Source organism: Teleopsis dalmanni, chromosome 1 (assembly GCF_002237135.1).
Source record: "Teleopsis dalmanni isolate 2A chromosome 1, ASM223713v2, whole genome shotgun sequence".
Classification (NCBI taxonomy): Eukaryota; Metazoa; Arthropoda; class Insecta; order Diptera; family Diopsidae; genus Teleopsis; species Teleopsis dalmanni.
The window spans coordinates 225,334,110-225,345,830 of NC_051846.1; the positions used below are offsets into that span (position 1 = coordinate 225,334,110).

Below are 11,721 nucleotides of genomic sequence, written 5' to 3' on the forward strand. Positions count from 1 at the left end.
TTCTTTTCATGAAACGACAGCATGGAATTGGTTTATTTTTTATAAAAAGGTTTTTTAAAAAGTAGTCAACTACAACAACAAAAATTCATTTTTATATTATTTTAATTAATTGAATTTGTGGCTGACCATACAGCTGTTTAGATTATTGCCAAATATCCATCATCAATGGTCTTCGAAATAATTCTTATATTTAATTATTCGTTAATAATTTTTTTGGGACAGCAAATGCAAGAGATTGAATTCGTGCCCTGCCTAATCTGAAGCTCAGAGTCAGTGTTCATTAACCACATTTTTCTGGAGTTTTTTTACTTTGCTGTGAAGGTTTTATTAACATATTTACTTGCTGCGTTTTTATTAGAACGATATCATAAACCAGCTCATTATTATGCACTTATACTCTTTTTTAACTCGAGGTTTCTTCAAAACCCTTCTCTACACCTTGACTAGATTATTGTTTATCACTTCATCAGACTAAGCAATAATGGACCACAGATCTGCATACCTCCCCGAGGACCCTGTAACCATTTTGAGAGTTGATAACGCGGTGTTGGTAAGTCTGTCAGTTTTCGCAAATAATTTCACGGCTCTATCCTTTATGCATATTTTGATGGGATCAATCTTGAGGTCCCTGAGGATATCATTGTACCATGGAACTTTGAAAAATCTTCTCAGAGCCAGCCCATAATTAATTATATTTTTTTATTTTTAATTGTTAAATTTCAATACTATTCCATTTGTCATGGAATATTTATTTCCACGTAACACCGGTAACTTTACAATAACAGTATAGGTCTTATGATAGACATATAAATCCATTGAACTATGTGTGAATTTTATATAACCATTTGAAATAAAAGAAATCTTATATTATCTTTCCATATTATCTTTCCTACCTATTTATTTGAATAGATCTGAGTGACTTAAGTACATATGCACCTATATAAGAAGAAACCTACAATAATTTTACTATATACTTACATCAACACTGCAATTTGATTTATATTATAAACATAAATATTATAAGCATAAAAATTATAATGTTTATATTAAAGTTTCTGACTAAATGAATATTTATGAATAATTTGAATACTTATCTTATATTCATTTGAAACTTCAGACCGACGTACTAATTGTTTTATATAACTGATATATGCGTATCTAAGCTAGTGGAACGTGAAGAAGTTAACATTTTGCCTTAAGTCATTTTGTGTTTTTACATAATTAATTAAAATTTTTAAGGCTATTGTTATGAAAAGAACAATTATGTTATTTTATGATAACAACACATCCGGCAGGGTTTCCAACAATATTAAATATTTTTCATGCGTTAAGGAATAAATTATGAAACTGCAATTAAATTTTATAGTTATTATAATATTTCTTCAGTTATTTGCTTCTAGTTAAATGAATTTAAAATTAACAAGTTTCTACTTTGTTTTTGAATCATAATTCAACGATTTTTGTATATTTAAACATTTATTAACTCATTAATTTGCCTTGTATTCATGTCGTCTCAGTGACACTGAGCTGCACGTTTTCCGCAGTCAATATTTTTCTTAAAGCATCACTGAACCAAGTTCGGGCGTTGCAGCATTTGGTTTTGTTATTGTTTTTATTGAAAATATTTTCATTTCATTTGCTTCGATACCGTTTTTGTAATTTTATTTGCGGCAGTTGCGGTGCTACAGAATTGTCGTTTTAAATGTCAAATACACATGCAAACAGGCACTTATTAACAATGAAGCGTACATCACAAGCGAACACCCAGCGGGAAATATTTTCGGAGTTACACCCAGTGGAAATTTTATCAAATCGTGTTATTATTAGTAATGCAATTTGATGCTAAAGGAATGTGAAATAAGGGGATATAATTACGAAACGGAGAATGAAAAAATGAAATAAATTAATTTTTTATTTGCATCCCAGTTACAAGACCAGAGTAGCCTAATAAAAATTATAATTTAAAATAACAAAACGTACTGGACAAAAAACATCATTATTAATTTATAATTCTCATTATCTAAAAAATTGTTTGTTGTACACTAGCAATATACTTAATGTATGTGTACAAAATTTATAATTCTCATTAGCTAAAAATTTGTTTTACTATTATACTGCAAATCCACAACTAACGATTAACAAATTTAATATAAATTATTTACTGATTTTACCTTTTGTTTTTTAATTCGTACTTCGTGTGGAAGTTGCAGCTTTAATATTTTGTAATTGTTTCATGTAATGTCCTCTTAGAGAGATTGAGATGAATGGATAGTGTATTTATTTAAGAGTCCTTGAGTTAATGTCGGAAACCTCTTGTATTGGCATTAGAATTTTGGAACAGAATGTATGATACAGATTTGAGAATATTTTCTGTCGCTGTTCAATTTGTTTTTTTTTTTAATAAGAATCTGAAACTGCATGCAGGACAATACTTTCTAGGTAAAACTAGTTAAAGTAACGATTATGGACATATATAAGTTATACAGTATGTCTATGCAATTGTACTGCTCGTCATTTTAAAAAAACATTTTTTGTTTTTATTTTTTGATTATCTGTTGTTTATTATTAATTTGTTCATTATTCTCCTCTTTTCTGCATTACTGTTTAAAGAAGGTTTTCGAAAAATAGTGTACTACAACAACAAAACTTCTTTTTTTATATTATTTAAATTAATTGAATTTTTGGTTGACCATACAGTTGTATTGCTAGATGTCCGTCATCAGTGGTCTGGGAAATAATTCTTGTATTTAATGATTTGTAACTAATTGTTTGAGACTGCAAGTACTAGGAGCCAAACTTATGTCCTGCCAAATTTGAAGCTCAGAGTTGGCTGATGACCCATTGTTTTCTTGAAGAACTAACAAAGGTACCGAGTATAGATATATATAATCTGTAGATTTAACCTTTTTTTTTGTCACTGCTGAGTGTTTTATAAAATCCCGCAAATACATATAGAATAAAAAGCTAACAAATTTGCCTAATATTGGTAAACTAAAGGAATTTTTTAAATCCCAAGTAATTTTACAACATACACCTCATTGATCTAAATGAAGTGAATATGCTTATAGTCGCAAATACATATAGAATAAAGAGCTAACAAAGATATCGAATATTGGTAGACTAAAGGAATTTTTAAATTCCGAGTAATTTTATGAACTTCATCGGTCTAAATGAAGTGAATAAATTAATAGTTGCAAGTACATATACAATAAAGAGGTAACAAAGATATCGAATAGTGATAGACTAAAGGAATTTTTTGAATTTCAAGTAATTTTACAGCATGAACCTCATCGGTCTAAATGAAGTAAATATGCAAATATTCGTATCTACCTTAATTACCACGTATATTATACATCTAATATTAGATAGTAATTTTAATTGCTGAGCATTAAAAGCAACTACTCTAATAAATTAAAAAGATAACAATAAAACTAAGCGGAACCATAAGAACATACCTTAAGGATATTTTCTTCAATTAAATAAATATGTCCCCTCTTCTAGATTACAAGCGAATGTAAAACATCTTCAATTAGGGACATTAATACTAATGGAATAGAAAGTTTCTGCCAGACAAAAGGAACTATAACAACAAATAACTTCCCAGTACTCCTCTCCGCAACCTGCTTTCCTTATTTGAAATTTGTTATTTAAGTATTAAATATATATATTTTTTTCTCACATTTAAGTATGAATGTGTGCACTTGTGTATGAATTTCGCAAGTGGTACCCATTGATCCATTTGACACCATTGCACACTGAAGTATAAACGAAGCACAAACAAAAGTACCAAGTGTGCCAGTGTGGCAGTGTAAGTACATTTTTTTCAAATTTGTACATCGCCTCGTTTTACTTTGTTTCTCATTTCTTGTCACATAAATGCTTACTGCTTGAATATTTCACCGCATACGAAACTTATATATGTGTGTGTGTGCATATGTATGCATGTGCGTGTGTGTACGTGGGCATATGTTCATGTAATTTTCATTTTTATTTTGTGTGCTTTTCGTCTGCCCCAGAGAGTTTGACGATGATAATGACGATGCTCTGCACACGGGAGCAGGCGACACTTAATGAAATTTGTTTATTTACTTTTGCTACGTGTTCACACATTTAATTATTATTATTGTAAAATTGTATTATTATTATTATTGTACAATATCAAGATTTACACATTTAATTAGTATAAATATATTAATCTATATGTAAAACAATTATTGTAAAATTTGAACATATATGCTGATGTTAGCAATATCCAAATTTTGACTTTCCTTTGCATTATTTAATTTGGTAAAATGCAGTGGCACTGAACTTGAATATTTGCATTATATTTTTTGTTAAGTGCAGTGGCACTGAACTTTGAATATGTAACATATATCAAGGCCAGTGCATTGGCATTAATTCTTGGTTGCTAGACACAACAAAGAATTTGGTTGCATAATATATGCTGAGCTTGCACTTTAGGCAAGAAGACGGTAAAGGAAAAGAATAAAATTTAGATATTGTTATTGTAATAATTTGTAATAATTTAGTATTTAAGGAAAAATTTAATTTAATAAAATTCAGATTGAAACCAATATTCGATCTCTCATTTTCATTTTCCAGAGTTTCAGTTCAAGTGCTGAAAACTCAACCTTCAATTAAAGAGTTACAGTTTAAGTGCTGTGAACTCAATATCTTAGATGTTAATACATTAACATTTAATTTGGTGACCCCGACGTGATTATCAGGTGAATCGCTTGATAATTCAACACGAATTTGACGTAAAGGTCAGCATCAAAAGAGGACAAAGAACACGAATTTGACGTAAAGGTGTCCTACGATCACATCAATACAGGCTTTGGTGTCAGCATTAACAGAGGACAAATAAAACAACTTTAGTTTCACAAGGTGTGAAATTGGCTGTTAATCAACAAATCAACTAACTGGATAATGGGTTTCAGTTCGCTAGTGGATCGCCAAAAGGCATTGGGCGACAAAATCAAACAATTTATTGGTAATTGCAAAAAAGCTGGAAAACCTCGCAGAACTTCTCAATTCTATACAGACAAGATTCAAGAATTGCAAAGATTGGGTGACGAATATCATGAAAATCATCAGGAAATTATGGCTTCAGTGGACAAGGTTGACGACCATGAATACTTGGTGAACAAAGAGTATCAGAGTATTCTTAAAATGATTGTCGATTACAACAAGGTTCTAGAAATTGAAGCAATAGAGCTAGAAAAATCATCTTCAGCAAGCAATGGCACAACAATTGAGCAAAACAATCAGATAAATGATTCAAACATTCGGAAACTACTCCGAAATCAGAAGGCACTCATACGTGTAATTGAAAGAACGATAGAAGGAATCATGGTCAACAGGCAAGTTGAACAACCATCTACATACTATTCTATAAAGGCAGCCAGTCTTGAAGGATATATGGTCGATTTAACGGCAAATAACACAACGTTATGGGAAGCTACCGACGAAAGCATCATTGAGGACTACACACTGGAAATGTTTTATGAACTCGAGGAAAAGGCAGGAGCTGCCATGATCGAACTACAGCAACATTTGCATAATAATCAGACAATTCGCAACTCAAGACAGACAGATTGCGAATTGCCTCTACCAAGAATATCACTACCAAAATTTGATGGAAACTATATGCGGTGGGTGGAATTCAAGGACTTGTATATGGAATTGGTCCACAACACGGACATCAGTGACAGCAAAAAAATGCATTATCTGACTACATCATTGGATAACGAGCCAAAGGGGCTAATTAGACATCTTCCAGTAGTAGGAGAAAATTACAATATAGCCTGGACTTTACTTACAAGTCGTTATGAAAATAAACGACTTCTGGTTACAACACTCCTAAATAAATTAATGGGACAATCCTCCATTAAAAGGGAGTCGGCACCAGCATTAAAATCTCTACACGATGTAAGCAAGGAATGCATACATGGTCTCAAGGCTCAAGGAGTTCCAGTCGAACATTGGGATATTATCCTGGTACATCTATTGCTGCGCAAGCTGGATGCAGAAACTCTAACAGCTTTCGAACAAGGGCTATCAGACAACAAACGTTTAATAACCATTGATGAATTGCTAAAATTTTTGGAACATAGATTTCAATCACTTGAGGCTAGGGGAAAAGGAGAATCATCATTCACTCGAACATGTGCTTCAGCTACAAAATTTGGTTTAAGTAAAACCTGTCCAATTTGCAATAAAGACGGTCACATGGTCTACGCTTGCAAAAAATTCGAGACGGCTAATCTATCACAACGATGGAATTGGGTTAAGGAGTTCAATTTGTGTGTGAACTGCCTCAGGATTGGTCATCGAGCTGATGAGTGTAAATCAAGGCACTGCACTAAGTGTTCTAAAAAACATAACACTTTGATGCATAATCCAAAGGGGAATCAATACACAAAAGGTACTGTTCTTCAAGGAAATAACTCGACGCCTCAACAAACAGGTCAAGCTTCAGTTTCAAACCAATCATCAAATAAAATAACTCTTTTAACAAACAATACCAAACAGGAATCTAATTATGTCTTATTAGGAACGGCCAGAATAAGATTGCTGGCATCAAATGGAAGACAAATTGAATGCAGAGCAGTATTGGACTCTGGCTCTCAAATCAATCTCATAACAAACCGCCTGTCACAAAAATTGGGCTGCAAGCCTAGGCCAACGCTTATGAGTATGGAAGGCGTAGGAGCAAATGAATCAAAAATACGTCATCAAACAATAATTCGAGTACAATCAACGTTGAACGAATTTGTAGCAGAGATGGATGCACATATCATACCAAAAATCGTTTCAGATCAGCCAATGCAGTATTTGAATATCGAATCCTGGGATATTCCAAAGGAATTAACTCTCGCTGATCCAGATTTTAACAAACCTGGCCGAATAGATTGCCTGTTAGGAGCAGAGATCTTTTTCAAGTTACTTATTGAAGGTCAAATAAAACTAGCAGGTAGTCTTCCAACACTTCAGAATTCTATTTTTGGATGGGTTGTAGCTGGCAATGTTGAAACTTTAATTTCAAGCACGGCAACTTGTGGCATATGCACTACTAAGGAACTAGAAGAATCTATATTGAAATTCTGGGAATCAGAAGAAATTCCAGATTCAACTTCGGAACTCACAGAAGACGAATTGCGTTGTGAGTCACATTTTTTGCAACACACTTTTCGAGGAAGTGATGGCAGATTTGTTGTAAAACTCCCACTAAAGAATCATCCATCAGTGTTACCAGATACAAAAGGAATCGCTTACGAGAGGTTCAAGACAATCGAGCGCCGTTTCATTCAAAATCCTGATCTAAAGAATCAATATGTTTCATTTATGAGGGAATATGAAGCATTGGGACACATGACAAAATTCAGCGGTAGCGAAATAATATCTCCCCAATATTTCATCCCTCACCACTGTGTGCTACGTCCAGACAGCTCAACATCAAAACTGCGAGTTGTATTTGACGCATCAGTACACAAATTATCAGAGCCATCACTAAATGACATAATGTTTAATGGTCCAAAAGTTCAAGACGAACTGTTTTCGATTTTGCTCAGATTTAGAATGCACAAATATGTTTTAAAAACTGATGTGGAAAAAATGTACCGTCAAATATGGGTTAACAAAGATGATCGAAATCTGCAACTCATAATGTGGCGAGAAAATCCCACAGAACCACTTAATTATTATCAGTTGAACACAGTTACTTATGGCACAAGAGCAGCACCATATTTAGCAACACGCTGTCTAACAAAATTGGCGGATGAATATCAAGGAAATTATTTATATGGCGCCACATCTTTAAAAAGGGATTTTTATGTTGACGACGGTCTAATAGGAGCTGATACCATCAACGAAGCGTTACTAATTCAACAACAATTAATAACAATTCTAGACAAGGCTGGAATGAAACTAAAAAAATGGTGTGCAAACAACCCAAAACTTTTACATGGAATCGCTACAGAAGATCAAGAAGTAAATCTCAATTTTGATTCCAAGGAAACCCAATTCACAAAGACGCTGGGTCTTTTATGGTTACCAAAGTCAGATTCATTTCGTATCAAGGTTAACATTCGAGACCATAGTCACACAACAAAACGATCTATGAGCTCCGATTTGGCACACATATATGACCCTTTGGGTCTTATTGGTCCAATCTTGGTCACCGGTAAAATCTTGTTGCAAGGAGCATGGCAGCTAAAACTCGATTGGGATGATGATCTTCCGTCAGAAATACGTAAACAATGGACATCGTATAGAGAAGATCTGGCCTTGTTGGACAATGCAACAGTTGTGAGGCACGTATTCAGCAGTCAAGGCTACAGCCATGTTGAGCTGCACGCTTTTTGTGACGCCTCAGAAAAGGCTTATGGTGCAGCAGTATACATTAGAACAGTACAAAAGGATAAAACGATAAAACTTAATCTACTATGCTCCAGATCTCGTGTAGCACCCATAAAATCTCAAACAATTCCACGACTAGAATTGTGTGCAGCGTTGCTAGCAGCAGAACTCATGGCAAGAGTTAAACTTGATTTAGGCTATCAAGACAAAGCAACTTACTTTTGGACAGATTCACAAATTGTGCTTTCCTGGATAAACAATCATCCAGGCAAATTACCCGTTTACGTCGCCCACCGAATTGTAAAAATACTTCGGTTAACAATTCCAGAACAATGGCGTCACGTCCCGTCAAAACAAAATCCGGCAGATATTCTGTCAAGAGGGCTTAAACCGCGGGAATTTTCATCTTGCTACATGTGGTTATATGGTCCACTATTTTTATATCAGCCAAAGCCGCTGTGGCCAGCTCCCTTCAAAAGGGAATTAATTGTTGAAGATAACACGGTGGTGCTTGCTTTATCAACACAACAACCTACTAATGAGCATGCATGGGTCTACTCGATTCATTCAAGAAATTTATTTACTCATGTCCAAAAGGTTGTTGGATATGTACTTCGTTTCACAAAAAACGCACGGAAACCAAAAGAATCAAGACCAGAGACCATGCAGCTTTCACCGATGGAGCTCGACGTAGCACTTAAGATAATAATACGTCAAATCCAGGCCTCCGATTTTTCTGATCTAAGGAAAATGCTAGTTAAGGACGAATTTGTGCCAAAAACTCATAACCTCAGTTCACTAACTCCGTTCGTAGATGAAGAAGGGGTAATACGTGTTGGCGGACGGCTAAGCTCTTCAACACTGCAATTTGATGCCATTCATCAAATGATTTTACCAAGCAACGATCCACTAGTAAAGTTGTTGGTAGAAAAAATACATAAAGACAATTATCATTGTGGCGCCCAAGCATTGCTGGCACAAGTGAGGCAGCGTTTTTGGCCCCTCAAAGGAAAAAGCTTGATGAGAGCTGTAATACAACAATGTTTAAGATGCAGAAGAGCAAGGCCAATTGTGTACCATCAAATCATGGGACATTTGCCTGGACACCGTGTGCAACCAGCTCGACCATTTCTCAGCACTGGAGTTGATTATTGTGGCCCAATATGGGTTCATTACAAAACAAGAGGCAAGCGTCCACAAAAGGCGTATATCGCTGTCTTTTGCTGTTTTGCAACCAAGGCCGTACACTTAGAACTTGTGACTGATCTGACCACAGATGCATTCATTGGAGCATTAAAACACTTCATAGCAAGACGAGGACGCTGTAAAACGTTATACTGCGACAATGCGACCAATTTCGTTGGAGCGAAAAACAAGTTGCAGGAACTTACTGACGTCATCTACGCTGATCGAGCGAGGGAATCAATTGCAGGAATGTGCAGTACGAAAGGCATAGAATTTCACTTCATTCCACCAAGGTCACCACACTTCGGCGGGTTATGGGAGGCAGCAGTAAAATCTGCCAAATATTTGCTGGTCAAAAATGTTTCAACAGCATCACTTACATATGAAGAGCTTGAAACTGTCGTTATTGAAGTTGAAGCAGTGTTGAACTCGCGACCCCTTATTCCTAGCTCATCAGATGCAAACGATTTGAACGCAATAACTCCAGGTCATTTTTTAATAGGTGAAGAAATCACTTCAAGCGTTGATGTGCATGCACGTGACTCTAAAGAAAAATTACTTAAACGCTGGCAACTGGTATCAGAGCTAAAACACAGTTTTTGGCAGCGCTGGACTAAGGAGTATCTAAGCGAATTGCAACAGCGCCACAAGTGGAAGGGTCCCATCACCAACATACAGACCAATACGATGGTAATCCTTAAAGAAGACAATGTCCCAGTTCTGCAATGGCCTTTAGGACGCATCATCAAAGTTTACAAAGGCGAAGATGGTTTAGTGAGAGTTTGTGACATTCAAACAAAAAAGGGAGTATTTAAAAGACCGGTGCATAGATTAGCTCCATTATTTCCTGAAGACGATAAATTAGAAGATCCAACATTTGGAAAAATGACTGAAAGAAAAATCGAATCAGAACAGACTCAAGAAACTCCAACGTCACCTCCCGTGTCGCTTATCGTAAAAATTCCATTAAATCGCATCAGAAAGCCTGAATCATTAGTCAATGGGTTAACTCCGACAAAACGATCATGTCTGAATTCCGGGTTGCTGCTCACCATTATTACTCTACTCATTTTGCCACTTGCACTATGTAGTCCCGTCAATATAACAACCTTCAACAACAAACCTGGCATTTATTTTGAGCAGCTTAAACCAGTCAAAATCATGTCTGCTGATTGGAAAATGATTGTATATTTTGACCTTTCCCCATACCAACAACAAATGAGCATTTTAGCTGATGGAACAAAAAGGTTGAACAATTTATGCGACAAGGCATTGGATAACACTGCCTGCAAGGTATTACTCAACTATTTTGACCGTATAACGGAGGAACTGCAAATGGAACTTAATCTTCTTTCTGTTAGAAAAAGAATAACAAGAGGAGCTATAGACATTGTCGGAAATTTTGCAAATTCATTGTTTGGTGTCCTCGACTCAAACTACGCGGCACAAATGTCAAGCACAATAAATGGTCTTAAAAGGAACGACAATCACCTGGAACAACTCGTTAAAAATCAAACGTCACTTGTTGATTCAACTATCAATATCTTTAAGAAGAATCAATTAAACATGCATGACAAATTTGAAGAAATTGAAAGGCGCATCAATAACTTGTTGTATACAGATGAGGCAATAAACGACATACACGTAACACAAAACATGCTTATGTTGTCAATGCAAATGCTCATGATGGTATCCAACCTGCAAAGAGTTCACTCATCAATTATGGACGTACTAATCGACAGTCATCACGATAAAATAAATCCTCTTCTGCTGACTCCACAACAGCTTAGTGAGCAAATAATGATGATTAGGGCACATCTTCCATCACACCTACAGTTACCTATCCACCACAATAACTTACTCGAAGTATATAGGCTCATGAAGATCAACGGAATCCTGGCAAAGGGCCATGTCATTTTTTGCATCGACTTATCTCTCACGGATCCAAGAGAATTTCAACTGTTATATCTTGTTCCAATTGTGGCAGCTATAAATAACACACTTTTATCAGTGAAACTTTCAACAGAATTTCTAGCCATCAGTCCGCATCATGATGAATTTCGACCAATGACACAGCATCAAGTGGACGCATGCATATCGATAAGTGACGAAGAGTTATTATGTCCAAACATACAAGCAACATTTCATGAATCGTCAAACGTCAATAATTGTGAA

At 35.2% G+C, this 11,721-nt stretch overlaps 1 protein-coding gene across 1 annotated transcript in view; it reads left to right on the forward strand.

Annotated features, from left to right (window-relative positions):
• The first annotated feature begins 4,929 nt into the window (after nt 1-4,929).
• Nucleotides 4,930-11,721, forward strand: part of LOC119667537 — a 7,155-nt gene continuing 363 nt past the window's right edge. The window contains exon 1 of the mRNA XM_038076840.1: nt 4,930-11,716. Coding sequence (XP_037932768.1) covers nt 4,930-11,716 — 6,787 coding nt within the window. The remainder of the gene's footprint in view (nt 11,717-11,721) is intronic.